Below are 24515 nucleotides of genomic sequence, written 5' to 3'. Positions count from 1 at the left end.
TGTAAATATTTAACGTAATTATTTATTGTCTGTGTAATACAATTTTTGAAGCATACGGTTTTTATCATTCTAAGCTCTTTATCTTATATGCGGAATGGCAGTGTTTATATGAGAAGTGAGAATCCTCCTCACTTCTGGGCACTCAAGTCAAAAGTTGCCCGATATGTCTTACGATGGGCTTACGTTTATAGAGCCAAAAGCTCTCTACAACTTGCTGCAGCAAGCAACGTTTTATTCCTGTCTAAGTGACCCGAATTATCTGCTCCTCATAGGTAAGGTAACTTACCGATCATTCTCTTTACAAATCGAGGTTGTGCATGTACGTGTGCCGATGTCCGTCCGTTTACATTATTTTAGTTGGACCCAGCTAGTATTTCACTATTTGGCACTCAAACAATGTTTTACTCCAGACGAGCACATCATTACAAGTTGTTTTGAACAAACTCATTAAAATTTTGTGATGTGCAGAACCCCCAAACCATTACAGATAAAAACAAATCTACATGCTTATAAAGATATTACATATTAAGATAAGAATTTGTAGAGTGAAGCGCAGAAGATTTCTATAATTCCTTGTTGATTATTAATCTTCTTAACAGATGCACGGAAAAAGCATGAATTCGCTGAAGATCATGTTCTAACTGCAAAAAAGGCACCAAAGGTGAGGAAGAACATTATATATATACTGCCTTAAAAAAGATTTTAAATGTAAAATTACATATGCCAAAGATGGCCAGGTAGCATCAAGCATCCTCATGTTTTTTTGTTAAACTATCAAAAACGTGTAATTGTGAATGCATGTACTTCTTTAACTGCTACAAGCCACATTTTTGTGCCAGTTATAATGAAAAGATAGATGTTTGCTTGATTTTTATCCCTGTAATGATTTACTTTTGAAATATATTACCTTTATAAGAAGGTGCAAGTATATCCTATTTAGATATAATAAATTTATATTCTGTTTATCAGTTACTTTTGCTTTGTTTTGGGTTTGTTTGTTCGGGTTTTGCTTTTTTTTTTTCTCCAACTGTCATCCTCTATCTCTTGCTGTCATATCTTACAAAGAGTCCAAAATTTTTTTATTGTTTTCTAAATAAACCAGCCTGTCTTCTAGTTTCACAATTCCTTTACTTCCCCTTTTCCCCCCACTCCAACCCCTTCCCTAACCAATTCGCGCTCATCTACCCGTGTCCTGTCATTAGCTTTGCAAAAAATTTTCAAATTAACACTAACCCACTTTCAGAGAGAAAATGGTGAATTTTTGGTTCCATATGATGCTGAGTTGGAATGCAAACAGAACATTGTGATCTATGATAGCAACACCTCAGAATTTACAGATCCACAAGGTAATATGTCTAGAGAAATAAAGGAGTTAAGAAGTGTTTTGTTTCATTATTAATCATTCACTTCTTTAAATGTGTATAGCTTATTGAGAATTCCATTTAAATGTAGATCATGAATATGTCAATCCATGGCACCAATCATTAGCGGTAGCACATGGAAAAACTCGACATCTGACAAGGCCTACATTTAATGCCTATCTCAGGCAATAATGAGCAGGTCCTGCACAGGATGACCAGTTTACTCTTTCCCATTTTTAAGCCAGTTCTTTCTCCACACTAGGGGTACATAACTTCCATACATATTGGAGGCCATGTACTGTATCAAAAACTACTGCAAGTTTGATAGCATTATTTTTGAATGTATTGTAATCTGTGTTAACTAAAGAGATAAAAGTATTACAGATAAAGCCAGTTTGATCTTTCATTAGCCAATATATACACTAAAGAAAATGTGTTTGGAGCTTCATTTGATCGTTCTTTTATACTGCAGCTCCAGCACTACTGTGTGGATGCTTACTATGGAACATGGGCAGCAGGAATCCAGTCCAGATATTGAAAGGTGTGTAAAATATTTGCAGAAGTCAGAGAAAGTATGATGGCATAATTTTTAATTATTCTTTGCTCTTCATTCTTTCCTATCAGAGCTAGAAATCTTTTTGCAAGTTTTTTTTTTAACAAACTGCAATAACAGAATTCATTTATTAAACCATTATTTTAAAATAAGTATTTTACTCTTAGTTTCTGGTACTGCCAATTAATTTGAAACACATCCACTAAATGTCATCATAAACTTTTATTAAAGCTATAGGAAATGAAAGGGAACATTTTTAGATTTATTTAATGTAAGTTCAATGAATTGCCTTGAAATTTTTAATGCAAAGAAACGACATCGTTGAAAGAGTAAAATATGCTGAGAAATATTACCATTTTTCATTTTTATTGTCCTCTCAATAATCATACCATCACTATAAATCAAACCAGAGAAAGGGGTCTAAACTCCTAAAAATTCACATTAAACCAGCAGTTTACCCCTATCCAATATCCTTCATCCCTACAATAAAATGAGGATGGCAACTTGGCACTCTTCACATGACCTGATTCATAATCGAATCAAACCATCTTTCTACCAAGGTGTTTAAAATCCAGCATTAACAAAGCCAAAACAAGGTCATTCCTAGGAGCCGACATAGGCAGCAACCATAACCTTACTCTCATGAGCCCGGAGTGAGGCGCAAGACCCAAGATGGAGTTAAATTTGTTGTCCTGAACATGGTGGACTATCACATGCAACTCTGCAATTACTTTGGAGCTCTAGCAGGAAAAAACACTGACACAACAGTATATTCCCCTCTCAATGTCAAGCAAGATCTAGCACACCATTATGTAAAAAGCACACTGAAAAATCCCTAGCCACCCACCTACCTTTTTTTGTTTGGTGGTCAGTCATTTTGCCCCATTCATACTTGCCCTACAGCCTAAGTCAATTTGTCCCAGCTATGCCCATTTCATACCAGGTAAGATAACTGCCTCCTTAGGCACGAGTTTAAAATAGAGTTGATCTGCTAGCTATGGATGAAACTGCAATGGAGTTCATTAACAGAAATAAAAGAAGACAGGTGGGTTATTTTTATTTTATTACACTGACTTGCAAAATTTGAATATGAATTATATGATTATCTTATTCTGAATATTACTTTTCTTTTAACACTGAAATCAGCGTGTGTTGCGATGCTTCACCATGTATATATGAGCATGGCTGCACTCACACACTCCGCTTCCTCTTTTTTTGCAATGTGCTATTTTCGAACTTCGCTCACTGTCACCATTGTGTTGCCTCTCTCCCCCCACCCCCAAAGCCAATTATCTTCCTATGCCACTGACCATCTCATTCTGATGCTAGTGACAGCATAACCATTCATCAATGGGTAGCAGTCAAGGGATGAATAAATATAATGAATGGTATGTTTATTAATGTTTATGTTTCATTCCGCATTTAACAAAACAATAAAATTTAAGTGGTTTTCACAATTTTATTTCAGGAGGATATGAAGCGTTTTCAGCTCTTTATCCATTTCTTCGCACTCAAAAAATTATTTATATGCCAAGAGTAAGTACTGGTAGTAGCTTTTTAAATCTTAAGAAACAATCTACATTTTTGTGGTCATAGGGGCAGCAAACTGCATATGGTTCACCATGTTTAAGAACACAGTATGAGGCAAGCAGAGCCTATCCCTAATATCTAATTGCCTTCTGGGATAAAGTCTCATCTTATCTTATCCTTTTCACATTTTCTGGTGGAAAGAAAAAGATTTCTAGTCATAGGTCTTGACAGGCTCTAATGTTGACTGCGTAACCACCATGCTACAATTCCACCCCGAATATTAAAAATAAGTGGGGAAAAAAGCCCACTAGGTTAAGTATAGTAGTAGTTTAAATATATATATAGGTTGGCTTAGTTCATGGACATATGTGGGTTATTTTGAAAATAGTTCTCTGAAAGTATGTGAATAAATGGAGCTTAAATTTTGTGTGAGCTTTTCTAGACGTGTTACAGGAAATGGATGAAATAAAACCCTATCCTGTTGAGGTTCTGCCTGGATTCTTGTATCTAGGCAACTGGTTCCATGGTAATGAATCATACATCCAGAAGGATCTCAAGATCAAAGCCCACATAAATGTATGTGTGGAGCCAGGGACTCTGTAAGCTTTGATTTAAAGGAACACAATCTTGCACTTGTTGGTTTTCATCTAATGCTTTTATCAAGACTTCATAACAATAGTGACCGAACCTAGCAAAAGAAAATGTCATTTTCCCTTCTGCTTTAAACTGTTTGATAAATCAGAGCACAATAAAAAAATTTTCACTCTTTTAAAAAAGAAATCAGTTCGCCATTATTAAGGGAAAAAAATTAAGACAGCTTTATAATTAATCCCACACTTTTTGCACAAGGCGTGCCAGGGACTAGGGCATTTCACATTTAGAAACACATTAAAGCATATTAAAAACTTCTCACATGAAAGAATATCCTCAGCAATATATTCATCTTGAAACTGCTGGGGCACTTATTAAATTCCATAAAATATTTATGCCTTTGAAGAATGTAGTACATATAGACTGTACATATTACAGCATATATGAGCAAAAACTGAACATACAGCTAGAGCTTTTTAAGTCAAGTTAAATTGACTAGAGTCAAGTTAAATTGACTAGACATATAGCATATTTATTGCTGGAGCACGCAGAACACAGCTAAACAAATAATATTTGACACTTACAACTTTTCAAAATTTACTTTAGTTCACTTAATGATTTATACACTTGTGATATATTTGTTAGCTTTGCAGAACCAGGACAGCAACGGCTGCACATTCAGGTAGAAGATCGAGAAGATGCTGACCTTTTCAGCCACTTTTCAAAGGCCTGCACTTTTATTGGTAAATATGTTCTTAAATAATAGTCAACATGAAATTAATGTATAGAGTACTTTTTAAACTAATATTCTCCTTATTTTGGCTTTCTGTGTGTGTGGGTGTACAATCTTGCACTTTAAAAAAAAATTGTGATGATTGTGGCATGTAAGGTGTTGAATGTACAGGATCTTTACTGTGGTTTCAGTGCTGTCTGATAGTCAAAAGAAAAGAATTATAGAAGTATCTATAAAGTGAAGATAAAAGTTACCATGAAATAACACTTTGATTCTTTTGTGGAAGTGAAGAATTTACAGCATAGATTATTGCTTTAATTTGTGGGAGGTATGGTCATTGTGTTCTAAACATTTTTGCTATCACAGATGTTTTTTCTGTTCCTCTAGATCAGGGCTAATTTAATAATTTATTAATTTGCATAAATAAAGCTGATTCCTGTTGAAAAAAAAAAATGTGCGTTGTATCCACAGATAAACATGAGCCTGCAAAAGAAGCTGTGTTGGTGTTTGACTACCTAGGAATTAGCAGATGCGTAACAGTTGTTATTGCATATCTGATGCATCATATGCATTGGACACTAGATGTTAGTATCATAATTCAAAATTATTTCCATTAGGTTAAGATGTTCACATTGATCCTACTGTAATTATTCTGATCAGCTAAGCTTTCTGTTTCTTGAACAAAATAACAAGTTGAACTACTGTAGTTGATATTTTCTTTATGTTGCATTTAAAGCTAAACAACAAAGCAGTTATCACTGTAATTACTATATAGCATGGGGCCAATCATCAGTCTTCTCTCTTCTACTTTTGAAAATGTTCATGTCTTAAGCATTCATTGAACTGTTTCACCCAAGATTAAGTGCCCCAAACCTTTTTTAAAGGTAAATGTCTTTATGAGATCACACAATTGTGAGCATTTATCCATATTATATGTTTATTTATATAGCACTTTTCCCCACCATTAAAGGTGAGCTCAAAGTGCTTTATCTGAAGCATTTACTTTTCCCTTTTCTCCAAATGTATATTTCAAATGTTATTAATAGTTTATTCTGCCTGCATAATAATCTGAGCTTTAGGGGTAACTGAAAATTAAAGGGACACATTTTATGCAGTGTTTTCATTTTATTGAAAAGGCTGTTTATATATAGATATTTATAAATAGGTTGTCAAGTGTAACTTCCCCAGTTGTCTATTTTAAGATTAGGGATGTCACAGTCCTAAACATGATAATATTTTTCAGGTTGCCTACATTTATGTCAAAAACTGTATTTCAACAATGAAGCCAACCAGAAATTTCATCAAGCAACTGTCACAGTGGGAAGAAGTTTTGTTTGAAAAAAAAAGCACAGAGATTGATGATCTGCTCGTTTAGTGTAGAATTTTTCATTTATGGATCTTTATACATTCTCATTTTAGATATTGTTAAAAACTTTACAGTTATGTCTTCAAAGATACAGAGGGGTAACAAAAAGTGGATATCGTTGGTGATGCACCTTTTTTATACTTCTATGTATATATTTACTTGTATACATATATTTACATACATGTACAAAAGTATTGCAAGAAACATTGAATTGTTCATGCTCTTCAGTCAGAGGTCTACAGCCTACACTAAATAAAATTTGAATATCTGGTCGATCTTTAACACGCATTTTAATCCCTCACTGCTTAGCCAGTAATTGCAATATATACCAGCAAATGCTGGAAAAATTATGACTTCGGGGAAGTGGAATGCAAACTGATTAGAGCACTGGTGTTCAAACCCAGATGTGAATGGGCAATTCCTGTGTGGCAGAATGTTACCCCAGTCAACACAGCAGTTGGAAAGGGGTATTCAACTCCACAGAGGGTTGGAAAAAGGGAAAGTAGCTAGAGGAAGAGTAAATGGGTGCCACTTTCAAAAAGAATTGTCACCAAAAAAAGTGTGGTGTCTACAAATAGCCACTCCTTTGACCTAAAAAAAAGTCAGGGGCCAACTTTTACCTTAAATGACATGTGCAAAGCAGCTTTCCCATTCTGCACACATACTTATTAGTACAAAAAAATCTTATTATTTTTATACACTGTATTATTTACTAAACGTGTCCTTTATCAATGTACACTGTTATTCCAGAATTTTTTTTAATGCATCAAATGAGCATTTTCAAATCAACCAAAATCTTTTCATAAACAAAAATGCAAAGTAAAATTCCTTTTAATGTATTTTTTCTTAGAGACTGCAGAAATACTTTTGTGAAATGTTTTGAGTAAATCATCATAATACCAAAGAGTCCACAATAATGTGCCTCTCTCAAATCTCACTTTTTTCACCTTTATGTTTACATTTACAAGCCCAGAATTAAAAGGAGAGGTATCTGGTACTGAACATTTATAGGTGAACCAAGCTACATTTCATAATATTTCTGTCGTTTTGAGGAGCATGTAAGTACATCATATTTTGCACCAGTAAAACTGATTTTAAACTCAGTCTGATTAGTTAATCTGATGATTTTGTCATCAACCACTGTGCACAGGTACAACATTCTCTGAAATGCCCAATGTTAGTGTTCCTTTAATAACTTTTTTCCAAGACCTGTCACAGATTTCTACTGAATCTACTGAATCATTTTATGAAGGAATTATTGTGAACACCATTAAGTTTAATTTTTATAGGAAGGACAATAAACATATTTTATGTTTTTATGTTAGCATCATGCAAAAATTGTTGCCTTTTCCACCTAACAATCCATTAGTATAGCAATACACATGTGCTTTCGCCAGCAAGGAAGTTATCACCTTTTCTCATAACCAAAAGAGATCTCCCTCTTCTTCCCTTAAAACACATGAGGCACAGACATACACATATAAACACACACACACATATGTGCTTGCACATACATATTTCAACTCTTAAGTGGATTTTATACTTTAATACTTTTAAACCATGCATCTCAACAATATGCATTTTGTGATGAAAAAAGATTTTGAACATAAAAAAATTTGTCTGAATACAACATTTCAATGACATTTAAATTTTGAAATGCATTGTTCCTTGAAACCAGTAAATGAAAAGGTTTTCAAAGTTTTTTAACTTTTAGCAGCATTCTGTAAAACTCATCTCTCATATTTATAAAATACACTCTTCAAAACTGTATTAAATCTGAGTTTTATAAATTGCTGCCTATAACATGGCAGTCACAAAAGGTAAAAGAAAAGGCACAGGTTCTCATGAATTATTTCAGAATACAAAAGCAAGGCCAATGAGCACCATTTTCTAAGGTATAATATAATCTACACATTATATGCTGCTTGAACTTGTAGTGTACACAGGCATTCTATGATTTTCTTTTTTAAAAATATTTACACATAAGATAGAAGTGTATCCTGCAAATATACTTAATTTTTATTTTTTAAAATGTTAATTTTAACTGAGGAATCTATAAAATTATGCATTCATATTAAAGAGGATCTACCATTCTTATGCCTTATTTATAAAACAAGCGTAAAGTGGTTGCCCAGGCAACATTTGGTACTGAAGGTGAAATGTGATGTCCAGAACACATGTATGCTGCTTTACCCCTGAGGCCATAAAACAGGGACAAAGAAACCCCTGCAACATTGTGGGGTTTAGACACAGTTTTATAACTATGGAGGGAAGACACCTGTCCTTGATTGCCTGTTAGCAATTATCTACCCTTGCTTCATAACGTCCCCAGAGGGTTAGAAACATGCCTGTTGGTTGTTTTAAGGCAAATGCTGATGTAACAAAGATTTTTCATTACTTAGGATGGTGGGAGTGGGAAACATTAAAATCTATCAATTGCTGAAGAGAACAAACAAGAACATTTAAATGAGAATACGCCATTAAAACAGTAATAGGCAAATGCAGCAATATCAGAAACATAATTCTGTTTCCTTATAATTTGAATTATAATAATAAAAATAAAGGAAATTTACAAAACATTTGTAAAGAAATATGCATGATTTAAAAGTAACTTATACTTTAATAACAGTAAAAAGAAATACCTTGAAAACATATTTACACGTACATCTTTATGTTTAAATCCTGAAGCTGGAGTGTAAGAGTTGCAGTTACATCCTTGATCCAGAGTTTTTCCAGTATGGAACCAAATCTGTTATATATCATAATCATTCCACAAGCTGAAACAAGATTTTAAAAATCACACACACATATCTCAGAATAACATTTACGGGACAAGCAACAGTGAATTGTATCCCATGAGATAGAATAACACAAGACTGAGCTAATCATTAGCTGTCTGCATAGTCAAAAGCAAAAGGCAGTAAACCTATGTTACATGACACTGATTGCAAAAGACCTGTTTTTTTTTCATTGTAATGTTGTTGATGGCTGAGATAATCTAAAACTGTTTTTGTCATTTTCACATGAAAACCCATTCCAAAATATTTTAGTTCTTCATCCTGTGATAGTAGTATTGCAAAACCTTTAACCCAGCGGTTCTCAACCTTTTACTTGTGGCGACCCCCTGACGAACACCGTACGTTTCAGGTCGGTCCGAGAGCCTTAGCTAACCTCCGATCCCGCGTCGAGGAATCAACAACGGAAGAACAAAGTTCGTATCTGCAAAAAGTATAACTGTTAATGAAATTTTTACTAAAGCAAATTCTGCGGTGCTAATAAATATTATTTATTAGTTTTATTAGACACTCACTTGATTAATGAGAAGGTTGAGCCTGCTGCTGTTGCATAGAGAAGCGAACCTGTGTGCGATGTTCGTACCCACTGCTATTCGCAGCTCAGCCTCTGCGTCCACACGATTTCTGTATTTCGACTTCAGTGCTGCCAATGAAAATCCTTGCTCACACATATACGAAGTTGAAAATGGCAGCAGAACTTTCATTGCTTTCTCAGAAAGGGAGGATATTCACCGTTGATGCTAATCCAGCATGTTGGCACTGGTGTTGTCTGGAAAGACCATTTTCAGGGACTGGTCACTCGAAAGGTCGATGAGCTGCTCTTCTTCTTGCGTGGACAACCCGCTTGTGCTAGGATCAGCCAGAAATGGATTACGAATCCATCGTATTTAGTCACATCAATTTCAGCGAAGTAATGCTGAAACCTTTCTTGCAGTCCGTTTAGATGGCAATAATTACATTCTTCACCTCATCAAGATTCAAGTGTCAGCCTTGCACTTACACAAGCACGAAACATATCAAAAATATTTCTCTTGCCCACAACGAAATTTTTCGGACGAAAGCATTATCTTGTCAGTGTTTGAGTGGTGTCTTCCCTTGCATAGAAGTATTCACAACGTCAGCTTCTCAAATATGTCTGATAAATATGCATTAGCAGCAGCCATCGGTCGTTCTTAACCCCCACCCCGCACTGTCTGGTCATGGCCTTCTGTCAGGGACCTAGAGTACTAGGACTGAGCACGTGCGAGGGGAAAGGGTGTGAATGATGGACGTTTCCTGAATGGGTGCCTTTTAATTTTTTTTTTTTTTAAAAAGAGAGAGGTGTGACTGAGAGGGAGAGGGAGTCAGCGATGAGAGGTTGGGGAGAGAGGGGAAGGAGGAGATTGGAGGCTTAATTGTTGAGATGGGGATTGTGTTTGAATTTTAGAAGTGAGAAGTCACTGCATGCCGAGACAGTTGTACTTGAATAGGGAGAAGAGATTTGGAGTTTGATCGCCCTCACCACTCGGTTACACAATCTAAGCTAATTTCACTATACCAGTATAAGAAACTTTAAAAAAGGACCACCTTCGCGACCCCCTTGTAGGCACGTCGCGACCCCCCAGGGGGTCGCGCCCCACAGGTTGAGAACCGCTGCTTTAACCCCATAACCTATGAACATCCAGTTGTATGCATAAGCATCTCAACACATCATTATTTGGTAAATAAATTCTCACCAATGATTATATTGTTTGTGATCCTGATGCTTTATCAAAATGTCTTTAACGCACAATGGAGGATCAAATCCATGTTTAAAAGCTCTCTCCCACCTTTCTAGACGTGTAATACCTGTGAAATAAATTTTGATGGTGCTTAAGTTGGACTATATCTCATGAATTTAGTGACATGAGTTTTAAAAACCTGCTGACTATTCATGACATGTTCATTGAGTCATATCAATGGTTCATCTTGATGGTTTTAATGAAAGTATAATTCAAGTCATTATGGTGTCAGATTTAAACTGTGGAAATTTGCTTTCTGCTTTTGTGAGGTGCTACCATCACCATACCTAAAACAGTATTTATTCAGAGATTAAATAAAGATGAAACACCTGTAAGGTTTTTGTTGAAAGTAAACGCTGACTGCTTTAAATACATTTGCAATGTTGTGTGAAAAGAAAGCAGCAGATGTAAATGTGGTTACCAATGGGTGTTCTTATGTAGCATGCTAGCTACTACTTCCCTATTCACTTTCCCTATTCATATTGCTAAATCTTTTAAGGATTTAACCACCTTTAAGGCTTGAAACTGTGCATGTCAGCATGTTTCTTCTCAAAATTTTTACCTCTTACCTGCACAAGGTCCAAATTCCAAGGCCAAGTCGAACTCTTTCAGAATTTGTAAATCACTTGGATTGTTTTTAGGCAAAGCAACATTTCGATTATCTTCAGACACTCGACTGGATGCTAACACAAAACAGTTTGTAACAGAAATAAAAAAAATTAAACCACAAACGCCTCCATAATAATGATGATTTTATAAACACTTACATTCCCCTAAAACGACCACAATACCCTTTTTTTTTAATGACCAGCGTTTGTTGTCAACTGCATCTAAACTTAATCAGTCGCAAAACAGGGGGTCACTTCTCCGCCCCTTTTGCTTTCACACCTAAACTATACGTCGATCACGATGTGAACTACTTCAAAAAAGAGAATGAATTACAAGAGAATATTCAATTACTTTTAACTTCCTTGTGACATCGTCTTGCTTTCTTTATTTGTTTGTACACATCTGTAATCCGCTCCGCCATGATGCCAGTCGCGTGCACGCTGAAAAATCGACCAATCAAAAAACCTCTTACAAACGTCGCTGAGCTTTGTGTGTAGCATATATTACAACGCAAATCAACGTCTCGTATCAAATGCGTTAGTCGAAAAGATTTAATCTTTTGGTACATTTTAAGAAACTCTGACTTAAGTATTTTCATAAACCTACCGCTTAAGAATAATACGCACCACCTAGATGCATGTATCCGTCACACCACGGACGTGTATACAGATGCACTGTCACATGTAGTTTTATGTCGGGCTACTTTCACTATCGCAAGACTCATCGGCATCGAATCGCCGGTTAGAATCTGCGTAGGAGGTCTACGAATCTGAGACAACTCTTAAATTCTCACGTTAGTCAAGTAGAATTTGGTACGATCTGTAAGTTGGTTTTTTTTTAAAATCTTTTTTACAGTAAGTTAACGATTCTTTGTGTATCGGTTGGAAACATGGAGCCGAATCAGTATAACAGCTAGCTATTGAAAGCTTTAGTGGATTATATAGACACATCACGAACTAATATATCCCAATATACGTCTGTGGATACATAATATTAATCGGTAAATATGCTGTTCGCAGTTAATATTTAAAAATTACACCCATTTTATGTTATCTTAACAAGACATCTTAAAATCATTTTATTTAGAGATTGGCTTTTATTTTTAGACTTAAAGAGAATCACCAGATATGGAGCAATTATTTTATGGTGGAGCCATGGTTGGAATGTTGCCCCATGATGCGCAAGATATGAGGTACTATATTATATAAATAACCCCCACTTTTACTTTTATTTTTAACTTACTGTAACTAGAGCACCTTCCCATGCTTAAATCGCCCACTGGAACCAATTTAATATAGTTGATCATTGTCATTGTTATTTTCCTTAAATCTAAAGTGGACTAACAGATTAAAAATGATTATTATAATTCATATGTATAGATGGATATAGAATTTTAGGATTACATTTAAATATACTCTTTTATTAGACTGTCATCAGAAGTCATCATTTCTGTGCATTTATCAGATTAGTCATGATTTAGTGATTATACGCTACCTTGATTATACAACCATTACTTAATATCAGTATTATGTTGATCTGTGTTGAAAAAAAGCTTGCTGAGAGAAATCCCAGATAATCAAGAGGTGTTTGCACATGCCAAGACTGATCAAAGTATCATCATTGAAATCATGGAGTATGTTCAGGAGCCTGATGAAGTAGCACTAAGGTAAGATAACCAAAGCTGTTTTGCAGGAGGAAAGAGCTCTTGAATGTGTGAAATTGAGATATCAGGGGTTTCACACATTTTTAAAATATAATGAAATTATGTAGTGTATCATTTAGCAGTAAAGTTATTTGTAAGCTTTTAGATGAAGTTTATGCTCTACTATATATACTTCTTAATATAATATGTTATAACGGTTTTGAGCATACTAGAAGACAGAGATATTTTCACAGCATGGTAGAGGTTCTTTGACCCATTTAAATGCATCATGATGTCAATCAGAATTCACTTTGAGGAACTTGCTGAAAGTAATGATGCTTCTGGTTGTGAAAAGAGTTGTATCCAGGCAGCTGGTGTTTTGGACCTCAGCCAGATTTCCTTAAAAGAGTAGGTATTACTTTGTTATTGTTTTTAATTTTTCTACATTGATGATACTGATTATACTGATCTATTTCGTTGTAAGTTGATGTCAATGCAAACCCTGTTTTTAGCTTTCAGTACTTAAATCTTTAAATAAGGATCCCGAAAACCATTCGTTGCCAAAACAGAAAAATAAAAAGTGAAGAAGACATCTTTTGTACATCTTAGTCGTCCTCATAATGACCTGTTGACTAAGTTTAGTTAGCAGCTGTAATGGAATACCCAAGTGAGAGACTTGAAATAAAAGATAAGGATGTAAAAAAAAAAGGGGGGGGGGAGGTATTATAACAAAAACTGTTTTATGATTTGGGGGAGGATGTAAGGTGGGTGGGAGCTATCATCTTCTTACTCTAATCATGTATAGCACTTAATCCTGAAATCATTTAAGTATTATTTTAAGTTTTTCTTGTTTATTAACTCTTATTAATGTCAAACTCTAAAGAATACAGTTCAAATGAAGCAATAGGAGGGAAAACATGATGTGTATTTACAATGTTGATGGTAATGCTGTTTAATCTTTTGCACTGTCATTTAAAAATGTAATTCCTCTATTTAAAATAGCAGAAATCATTTTAATTTCAGATGCAAGAGTGTGTACTGGCTTACTGGACAGCAGCTTGTGTCAAAGTTCAAAGAATCTGCTCTGAACAACGTTAATATTCACATGGTTCTTTTCCGTTTACCAACGTTTATGAGTGACATTCTTGTCACCTTTAACGACCCTATAAATGTGAAGTAAGGGACTTATTATGTTTTTGACCAAAAAATAAACGTTTTTACTGCTCCTCCCCCACCCAAAAAAAGCAGCATAGCAGTACAATGCTTTTATGTGAAACTACAGGGAGGATTGATAGTCCTGGGATCAGATATCAAGGCACATATGCTGCAGTTCTAACTAGTAACTACCTGATCATGTGGCTGGTTTGCAGGGTGTCTTCTGATTATTCAAGTTTCTTTTAATCTTAATGTAATCACCCCTTGCCTCCATGTTGTGAAACAACCACTCTTCAATCAAATACACTAACCAACCATTTTTTTAATCACCTGTTGTAAAATCGGAATATGTTCTTTTATATTGTTTATGATAAGCTGTATGTGCAGCATTTCTTTTTCTACATCAGAATCACCTAAAATATCAACTACAAGGAAAAACATGACTACCACTATTTTTGATTTAGAATATTTAATAGTCTAGTTTTCCATTTTTAATATGGTGATTATGGGTTGTTGAGTGGTAGATGTAGTGTCAGGGAATCATGGTTCTATATTTCTGTTCCAGTCCTGAAAGCAGCAGTCACCATCCAATGTCCACAGAAACAGTTCCATGGACAATGGAAAACTTTTGGACTCTAATCAACTCTCTGACATTATTAGACTCAGGGCTGTTTGGCGAAGACAGATCTTCATAATGTTTTATAGGCCTGGCAATTTTAGAATACTGTCTTCAAATACTAGAAATGTTCTACATGCAAATTCACAAAAGTCACCATAACTCATCTTAAAGGAAGTATACAGTTTATTGTACAACTGTATTTTGCAAGTCACTAGCTCATCTTAAAGAGGTGCATACAGTTTGTTGCACATCCACATTACAGCTGTTACCATATTTTTTACTTTCCTTCCCACCTGTAATTTTCTATCTATCAAGTTTAAGAAAATTGAACAGTTCTGCTCTGTCTGTACATATTTGCATGTGTGTGTGGACCTGGTTTTGTAGGGTGGTGGTGGTGGATATGTATTATAAGATGCGAGTACAATTTAATGAAAGCTAAAATATAATAAAGTATTTTTAATAATGCTAAGGCCATTTATTTGAAGATTAATTGCAAGAACAATAGAAATCAGAGACAACTCGATCTCTCTTCCGGCTACGTTTGCTGTCCCGATTAAATACTTATTTCTGCTGGGGTTGGGGAGGGGAGTATTGTTCAGCCACCAGCTTGTGTGCCGCAGTCGAACAGTATAGCCATCAAGTGATGAAGCCTGCCAAGTTTATGCCTGCTTAAAAATTTGGTAACCCTAATAAATAATAAATATGAGGGAAAGACAACGCACTGCAGATAGCAACCGTTTCAATAGGTCCCCACTCCGAGCTCGCCTTCTCAGTGTTGAAACATTCGCGGTTTTACCCGATAACTTACAACATATATCACAAAGTTTCTTTTATCCGTTTGATGATTGCTCGTCTTAACCGAACACATTTTTCCGACAGCTGTTTTGTTGTGAAAGCGTGTCTAATGAAGATACCCTGTTCCTTGTCTTAGTTATGTGAGATGCTAACAAGAACAACAACAACAGAAAGTGTGTGTGTGTGGTGGGGTATCAATAAACACTTAGTAAACAAATTTCCAGATGAGAGGATCGCTAACGGGTAGCCAAAAGTGACGGTCCTTTCAGTGTAACTCATTAAGATCGCACTTGTACGACAGCTACAAAATATTGTCACATTTCTCCTTGGTGGGTGCGACGTGTTCTCGAGGTTATTACTTCGATATTGAGCCTGTGCCCACTCATAACGCATTCAGAATAAGTAGAGCATACACGCCATAGAAATGCACTTGAGTTTCTTGTAGAAAATTGACCGACTTTTGTCCTGGATTATTTACCAAAAGTGCTAGGACTGCTTTCTTTAGCTTTCAGCGCCTTGCAAGTGAAAAGAGTTCGGTGATTTCACAAACATGCATTGCGTAAAAGCGACCTCAGGAGAATTGAAAGTACCTTGCAAGAAGCAAAGCAGTTGAGTATGTTTCACCATATAGCTTTTGGATATTACAAATACCGTAGTTTTAAGTTGAGTGTGAAGGCTGTTCCTGAACTAAACGATTTTTACATGAAAATACGTTCAGGCTCTAAAACTATTTATATAATCAGTTTTATAAAAACTACAGTTTTTAAAAATTAAAATTGTTTTAAATAAGACTCGTTCCCGTCAGGAATTAATTTTGTGCAACGCTTATGTAACGCATTTAAATGGCATAGGAGTGGTATTTGAAAAACATTTCTAAATTTGATTTGTTAGAACAGTTTTAGTTTTATAAGCATTAGTGCACCTACCCCAATAATTGTGTTCACAGGGCAACCACTTAGCAAACTACACATGTACATATTTGCGCATGTAGCTGTACCCACTCAGCCTTCTGACCTTAGTATTGAGAAGGAGGAAAAAGAAAAAAAACCCCATTGAATTAAAAAAAAAAATGGGGATTTCAGCAACATTTGATTTAAATGGTTTCGCTTTGCAGTCCTAGCAAAATGCCCACAACCCCACCCTCGCTTCTGGTGCAAAGCATTTCAGAGTGTGTGTTGTGTACTACAACGGTTTGCGACTTTAAACTATTGGTATCATTGTGTCATGGTTGAACATCTGGGAATTACAATATCATAGTACTTAAATGTGAGCTTGTAGTCTTGATCGGTACATTAATTAATTTACTACTGTTGTAGTTATGGGTTCTGTTGAAGTCGAGGTGAAACCCTATTTTCTTTTTGAAATCAGCCTTACCAACAGCGAAATTGTCCGTGGCTAATCGTTCTATTAGTTGCGGCCCTATGCTCCACTGAGTGTGATTAGGAACAAGAAGAAGAATCGTTCTCCCACATTTAGAAACGACCATGGTAACAATACCACATGTCCCTCAAAAAATGGTCCTTCACTGGTCCATCTTCAATCCAATTTACGTGCCAGCTTTGTCACAGAGATCATAGCCAAGTTTAAATATTGCTGTGACAAAGTTGGCTTAGCCAAGATTCCCGTGACAAAAGTGGGTTGTTCAAATTTCATATCTTTCCAGCAGATGACCACCTCGTACACATTCTCCCATCTCTTCTTCACAGCCGAGCAATCACTCATGCCTGGAGACGATTAACCCACGAACTTGTATTACTGGACAGCTGGCCCAAGATTTTTTTCCTAGTTAACTACTAAAACGAGGCATGAGACTACAAAGCTTCCGGTTTAGTCACATTGTTTAGGCTCGCTGAGACTAACAGCAGATCACTTCGCAAGAGACTAAGCGTTGGTCTTGGCTGACAGACTATACACATCCATGATTAATTGTCAAAATGATGGTTATATGTGGCAGATGTTCATACTTTGGTTGCTAAATCTTCTCCCACTAGCTCAAGCTATTCAAAATGTGCATATCCGTGTGTGTGTATGTTGCTACGAAACGTGTATGTACCTCATCGTATTGAAAAGCGTCATCGACAAGTTCAGTTTTTCTTTCCATGCAAGCCTTTACATTCACGAGTATTGGCGCATGAGCCCCAACATGCACATATTGAATACATTTTTTTTTTCTTACCGGTACATGCATGTTCCTGACGACACGGTGTATCTAATTGCAGCTAGTATCGTAATCTAAACAGAGTGGGCGCAGAAAAACGAGTAAAAACTTGAGAGTAAACACAGTTTATCTGAGGTCTTTGGGGGTGTCTCCTTATCGCGGACGTGCACATCTTATTCATGTACCCTCTTCGAATTTCATTTAACAGGTGTGACGGGGTGCAGGGTTGTTTATCTTTGAAATGTCCTGCTGGGGGCTTCAAAAGTTCCCTGCGTGGGCGCAGGCCGGAGGTGAGAAGGTGGGATAACACGTGTGTAATCAGCTGACGTGTCAATTAGTTTAATCACACCGAGAAGAGCCTTTGAGGAACCAACCAATCGCGTGGCTCTCAGAAATGATCACGTGATAAATAATTGTGCAATTTGTTTCCCCTCCAAATCCGCCAGGATGCAAGTTAAGGGGACAAATCCATCCTTCCCAAGAGGTTGGAAGCTGTCATTGTTGCTGTCACTGCAATGATGACTAATTTCCCTGGCTGGTATTTGATTAAGGTGGTGCTGGATACTTTGGGGAGAGGAAACTTAACAACAGTATATAAAGAAACCATGCAGAAAAATAAATACATCTCTTGTTTGCTGTTACGCAGTTTTAGAAACAAACCTCTGGTATTTAAACTTGCCGCCCTTTCTTCCATTTCTGCCCTCCTTCCTTAGAATTTTTTTTTTTTTTTTCTTCTAGCTTTTGTTCTTTCCTTTCTTCGATTGTTAGTTTTTCTTTATTTTATTCATTTTTTCTTTCTCTCGTTCGTTATTTTTTCTTCCTTCCGGATTTTTTTCTTTTTTCACCCCTGAAAAACACGGGAAGGCAATGCATATTCGTTACCTGAGTAAGATTTCATACGCGTGTAATTGTGGATTGAACTTTCATCAGAATATTCTCTACTTTGACACCGACACCCAACCATCAAGAACTGAGCCCTCTGTACCAGTTTTTATAAACTGCCAAAGATCGCTGCACATTTTAAATTTTTTTATTCAAATATAACATTCTTAACTATGGTGATGTTATCTATGGTAGCGCCTAGCAATATCCTTGCTGCTACAGTGAGTTACGGTTAAACCTAAGAAACTTTTTTGGAACAGTCCAGTAGCTTGAATCACGAGAATTTATCAAAATATTGATAGTCCTTTGTCCTTGTCTTCTTTTTTCTGCCAATTGTGTAAATATGTTTCTCCACACGTAATGTCAACTCCCACACACTGGGCAGCTTCCCTATTCCTGTGTTCCCACCCCCTTGCCCGCTTTGTAAGCTTCTATTTGGCCCCTAGTTTTCTTGTAATCTCGTTCGTGGGAAGAGAGAGAAAAAAAATCACCTGTCACCCTAAGATTCATGACACTGGAGAATTCACTCCAAATGTTTTTTAAAACTGTGAGGAAGAGAAGACTGAGTCTGAGGCAAAGATATCCAGTGTCCAGGTAAGAAATGGTCAACTGCAATATTGCTGTATTTGCTCGAAACATTTTAGTTAGAAATTAGCTGTCTTATGTGAGCGTGGATGCCTGTTATTTTGCTGGATGCTCTCCCTCCGTTCGTTCAAAATTTATGAACTCGAGTACAACATAATGTAAAAGCTTATAGTTTTTTGTTTGCTTTTGTGTTTGTTTATCTGTTTTGTATTACCCTGATCCGTCTTGACTTCATTCGTTATTAATTTTTTAGATGATACTACTTTGTTCATAAAAATTCTGTTCACGAAACTTTTAAATGTCGAGGGGGGCTGTTACACCGGTTCCTATAATCTGTGAGCCGCTCCATGTCTTCTTTTTTCCTCGCCCCTGAATCTGTCGACGTTGCTGTCTCCTGGAGCCGTAGTCATGAAGCGAGAGTAAGTCGTTTCCCCGGGGCAAAAATCGGAAACTGGAGGTAAAGCGTCTTTTTACCGAAGGTATAAAACGATGTTCAGACCCCGTGGACACTACTTTGTGTTTCTTTACCCCAGGGCATGTTTATCACCGCTTTATAAAACATCATCCGGTGAGTAGAACATTGCCTAATAACTTCGGAAGTAAGATACATGTTCAACGACTTGCCCTTGCTTCATGACTACGGCCCCAGGTGGTCTCAGCTTTTTTTATCTTTTTTTCTGGATTATTGTTTGTTTTGCTATGAATTAAATTTTGTATGGAGGAGGCATGCCGCTTGTTGGCGGGTGGCTCCATAATGTGTATTTAATCTTGCATTTGACGCAACCGGTTAAGCAGCTTTGATGCACCCCGCTAGCTCCAACTCTCATTACTTGTCGACATTTTAAGTGTGGTGCTGTAAGTCTCGCATTAACCTTCCACTTTATATAATATTTTTTCCCCCAAAGCGCATTTGTTAATGCAGTCTCCTACTCTACAAACTGTCACGTGTATCTGATTGCTATGCTCTGTGTGTGTGTGCGCGGTTGTTGTTTAAGGAGTCATGGGAGGACGCTGTCGTTTATCACACAAACGTCGCAAGAACCACTCACCTCCCGCAGCTGAAGAGCTACACTTTGCTGACTGCGGTGTAAAAACTCCTTTACACTGGCAGAACAACGACAGGCCAGTGGCAGGCGACACTACGGCGGAAATGAGAAATTCTTTATTCTTTCCTTCGTGGATCCCATACGTGGTCTGGATAGGTACCCTAGTGCTGAGAACTACTCACGTCGTGCAGCCAGTCAACTGGTGGGTCTTGCATCCCGACGAAATCTTTCAGTCTTCTGAGGGTGAGTCCCCATTTAAAGGGTAACCCGAGCAGGAAAATGCATTCTAATATTTTGCTACATGTTTTACATTCTAATAAAGCATTCTTAATCATCATGGCCATTTCTACTACCACAACTGACATCCACAAATCTATGTCACATGCAGAACTAAATATGTAAAGAAAAACATACCCTAATAAAAAAAAGAATTTTACAATTAAAGCAATTTGTCAATCTACTGGTTACTGTTCCGTTAATACGATTTACGGGTGAGCACAACATTATCCTACCAAGACAGCTATCATCGGGAAATGTTTAGCTGCTTATCTAAATAAAGTTGTCTAAAAAAGTGAATATGCATAAATATTTGGGTTTATTTTATATATAATTAATATATATATATAGATGTAATAAAATATTATCGTTGTCAATGTGCACAGAATTAATAGACAAGAATAAAGGTCATATAATGTACAGGGAATGTGAGAAGATTACAATGGATAAATAACACAAAATAATTCATAACCCTTAACTGTCCTTCCTACAACAATACTTTATTAATTCCACTTCAAACCATTAAACGTCCGTTCCCGAATCTTAACTTTTGATAAAACTTTTTTTTTTTTCTTATTTTTGCAGTAGCGCACACCGAAGTGTACGGGTTTGGTTTCCGAGCATACGAATTTACAAATGGAGGTTCTGCGGCAGGAGGGAACGTGTCCCTGTTCCGCCAAAGGGAGCTGCAGCTGGGCATGCGCGCCATGCGCTCCGCCCTGTACCCTCGCTTCTTCGTCCTCGTGTCTGGCCTGGCTGACCTCCTGGGTGTTGAGGTCAAACCTTTTGTGGTAACTGTACTTGTTTGTAACTGTGCACGTGTGAGCGTGTGTGCATACTCTTTTGACTTATGAAGCTGTAAAGTTTAAACAATATGTATGTTAGACGATGAGTAACGAATGAAGTGACCATTGTTTAACCTATAACCGCTGTTAAGTGACGACTGTCGGATTTTTTTTTTAAATGGAAGCGGTACGAATACAGTTTGATCATTTAGGTATGAAAACAATGTTACCACCAGGGTTTACTTCCCTTCGCCACGTATAAAATGATTTGCATTAGAAAGTGTAATTTCCACAGAGTACCCTTTGTGTCCCTCTCTTTTTCTCCTTTTTCCTTGTGATAGAGTTTTGATTGTTGTTTTGAATTTTCTTTTTCAGTTGTGGAGAGCAAGTCATGCTGCAGTTGCCTCTCTGTTGCCCTTGTCCGTCTACCGTTTCTCTCGAACTTTCTTCCGTTGCAATGACACTGCGTGTTTGGCAGCCATCTTGACCGCTTGTTCTCTCCACCTGAACGTTCTCGGAACGCATCCCTGGTGAACAGCTTTTTGGCTCCGGCTATCTTCTGGGTGGCTTCGGTTTCTGTTCTGTCTTCAACGAACGACCGTCCTTCCCGAAAACGTCGAGAGGTTTTCCTTCCGCACCTGTTGCCACCAACCAGGTGTGCACGAGATGGTGAGTGCAGCATCGCAACATTTTTCGAGAGCACGCAAAGAAGCTAATTTTAGTCTACAGCAGGATGGCGGTGTCCTGTCGGAAATCAAATCTGAAAGCAGTCGCGGCTGTATGGCGGAAGTGGATGAAACATGGGCAAACAGGTGTTTCCCAAATGCAAGCAATTTGAAGAGTGGGGACAGTGAGGACACTGCAGCCCCATCTTGGACATCCGGTGTCGCTGATCAGGTGATGATTTTGATGGAACACACTTCTTTTATTCTGTGTGGACTTGTTGCCGCTCTCTGCATTTATATCAGAGTCGACACAGCTTTGTTTCTTGCAGTTATTCTGCTTCCATCGTATTCAATAAAGACAGTGAATCATGCAAACTTAGTGAAGTGCGTCATCGGAGCATGCGCAGGGACTGCGCTTGGACTGATCGTCGACTTCCGGTTTTATGGAGACATCGTTGTGACGCCGATTAACTGGGCGAAATTCAACATATTCGACGATTTCTCTTCCAAGTATTTTAGTTCATCTTCTTTTTTCAAGTACTTCGACGAGCTGTTCGTTCGTGATAAAGGACAGTCTATGCTTGGCATAGTTAGCGTCGCTGGACTCGCCATCTTGATTTGTGGAAACAGGAAGTCGTCGGGAAGAAAGGCAGAAAAAGAATCAGGTGAAAACAGTGTGGCGTTAGTGCTCCGACTCACATTTTCTTGGCTGTTTTTGCTACTCGTGTATTCTTGCAAAGGCCACAAGGAGGTGAGGTTTGTGCATAATGTGATAGTGCTCATCCTGGTGACATCTGCGTCAGTCATCTGCCAGACAGTTGCCATTTGGAGACAAAATGGCGGCGGCAACTTCTTGAAGATCGTGTGGCTTTGTCTGGCCTTGCACGCTGCACTCCAGTGGAAAAGGTTTCCCTCAGCGCGTGACGGGTCCAACCAATCGTGGGCGTATCACGGCACGTGGGACAGCCACGACATCAACGCTTGTTTGGCCTACGTTGGCGAGCAGACTGACGTCACTGGAGTGTTTGTGGACAGGAACTTACACGTGACTGGAGGATACAGTCTCTGCATCGCGACGTCCCTATCTTGACCTTTCTCACTCATGAATTCGTCGAGTTTGACTCCTCTTCAAAAATCACCCTCCCTCAACCGACTCTTTTATCCCCAGGTAAAAACATCTCCTTTCTGACATTCGACAATCCCTCGAATTATGTTTCTGTGCAAAACGCTCCCTACCTGGTAAAACTTCTTATCCAGAAAAGAAACTACAACTACGTGATTATTACGCGAAAAAGACGTTTCGTGTCTGTGGGCTACGAGACCGTTTTCGAGCAAGGTACCATGCGCGTCATGAAACGTACCTTCCATCCCGACCACGAACGACAACTGCTTGAAAAAGCTGCACGCGCTCCCATTGGAGTTAACTCCACTGTCTTGCAGTACGAAGGTGACGTGCTTTTCCGGTTCCAGAAGTTTCGACTGGCTGCGGAGAGATACCTCGCGGCTCTGTCGCTGGACCCGATGCATGTACATACATTCCAGGGTCTGGTGGCCTGCGCCACGGAACTAGGAGACCAAGCGGAAGCAGGGCGTTGGACTCAAGAGTGCATCGACAAGTTTGGGCAACTGAACTGCCGACAAACCACTCGGCATCACAAACATAAACCCTGAAAGACGACTAATGTGACATTTTAAGGCTTGTAAAATTATTTTAAATGTTGGCTCAATCTTACAAAGTGTGGCGATGTTTTTGTGTGGGTCTAGTTGATAAGTTTGCAAAATTCCACCGTTTGCCCTCTTCGGCAGAAATATTTTCTGCTCCCCATGACTCAGAACTTCTCCTTCATACAATTCACTCTTTATTCATGTCAAGTTCAGATCGTGTAGCTTGTAGAAGACACTCACGGTGAAAGAATGCTAGAAGCTAAGCCACACACTATTCTCGATCCCCTTTTCCCATTTAAGCACCACACAAAGAGAACTGCTAAACGCTGAATGGATGTTGTCATAGGACACCGGCCTAAGCCAGATACCCTTATTGCGACATACCTCTACTATGCAGGACAAACCTGGACAAAGTAATTATGAGTGCCACCCCACATACACGGTACAAGCCCACCCTAAACTTTGCAATTCTCACCTGGAGATTGGAAAGACGCCAGGAACTCATCTCTTGCGAGGGCACACACGTAGGCCCAGGGACAGGTGACAGCTCACTACCATGAGCTCAAAAGTCTATCGTTGGGTGGGACTAGAATGTAGGTTTATCAACCTGTACTTTTCACAAACAATTAATTAAAAATTGCAAATCTTGCGACAAAATAATGACTTTAAGCTTAATTTCATGTTTCGTTCGGTTTAGACTTTAAGACTCCATGTATTTTTGTGTGGTTGAAGACATTATCATAAACAGAAAGGGGTCAACAACGCACATCATCATACATCGCGAGTTTAGCTTTTTTCAGTCCACGGTAATGTTTTAGTTTGCAGGCATGTATCTCGAGAACGAAAAATGAGGTAAGGGATATTCATGCAGGTATGGGAAATAGTTTCTTACTCAGAGCTTTATGTAGTCATTAGAATAACAACAATTGCACCTTACTGCTCCT

The 24515-nt window shown here is 37.7% G+C and overlaps 4 protein-coding genes across 7 annotated transcripts; 3 read left to right on the top strand and 1 right to left on the bottom strand.

Annotated features, from left to right (window-relative positions):
- Positions 1–26: 26 nt before the first annotated feature.
- On the top strand, positions 27–7835 carry LOC112561064 (serine/threonine/tyrosine-interacting-like protein 1). The gene is made up of 9 exons (XM_025233261.1): positions 27–272; positions 600–661; positions 1244–1346; positions 1834–1902; positions 3383–3450; positions 3898–4043; positions 4681–4778; positions 5240–5352; positions 6012–7835. The coding sequence occupies exons 1-9, from the start codon at positions 164–166 to the stop codon at positions 6141–6143; spliced, it is 900 nt and encodes a 299-aa protein (XP_025089046.1). The 5' UTR covers positions 27–163; the 3' UTR covers positions 6144–7835.
- LOC112561069 (DNA polymerase delta subunit 4-like) lies at positions 7666–12002 on the bottom strand. 2 transcript variants are annotated; one of them, XM_025233269.1, is made up of 4 exons: positions 11905–12002; positions 11650–11738; positions 11259–11372; positions 7666–8911 (listed from the first exon to the last, which is right to left on the bottom strand). In XM_025233269.1, the coding sequence occupies exons 2-4, from the start codon at positions 11717–11719 to the stop codon at positions 8790–8792; spliced, it is 306 nt and encodes a 101-aa protein (XP_025089054.1). In that variant the 5' UTR covers positions 11720–11738; positions 11905–12002; the 3' UTR covers positions 7666–8789. The 2 variants fall into 2 exon arrangements, with proteins under 2 accessions (XP_025089054.1, XP_025089053.1); XM_025233268.1 differs by lacking the exon at positions 11905–12002 and adding an exon at positions 10645–10756.
- Positions 11969–15177, top strand: LOC112561067 (ran guanine nucleotide release factor-like). 3 transcript variants are annotated; one of them, XM_025233264.1, is made up of 6 exons: positions 11969–12110; positions 12405–12490; positions 12851–12964; positions 13244–13348; positions 13964–14116; positions 14661–15177. In XM_025233264.1, the coding sequence occupies exons 2-6, from the start codon at positions 12426–12428 to the stop codon at positions 14788–14790; spliced, it is 567 nt and encodes a 188-aa protein (XP_025089049.1). In that variant the 5' UTR covers positions 11969–12110; positions 12405–12425; the 3' UTR covers positions 14791–15177. The 3 variants fall into 3 exon arrangements, with proteins under 3 accessions (XP_025089049.1, XP_025089048.1, XP_025089050.1); XM_025233263.1 differs by having other exon boundaries at positions 11978–12119; XM_025233265.1 differs by lacking the exon at positions 11969–12110 and adding an exon at positions 12170–12298.
- Positions 15178–15318: 141 nt separating this feature from the next.
- On the top strand, positions 15319–24216 carry LOC112561070. Its single transcript, XM_025233270.1, is given in 7 exon segments — positions 15319–16122; positions 20130–20423; positions 21042–21247; positions 21617–21764; positions 21767–21950; positions 21952–22967; positions 22970–24216. Coding segments are annotated over 6 exon segments (2451 nt in total). The 5' UTR covers positions 15319–16122; positions 20130–20134; the 3' UTR covers positions 23578–24216.
- The last annotated feature ends 299 nt before the right edge of the window (positions 24217–24515 follow it).

This window comes from Pomacea canaliculata, linkage group LG4 (genome assembly GCF_003073045.1).
Source record: "Pomacea canaliculata isolate SZHN2017 linkage group LG4, ASM307304v1, whole genome shotgun sequence".
NCBI lineage: Eukaryota > Metazoa > Mollusca > Gastropoda > Architaenioglossa > Ampullariidae > Pomacea > Pomacea canaliculata.
This window is presented reverse-complemented; position numbering and strand designations above follow the sequence as displayed.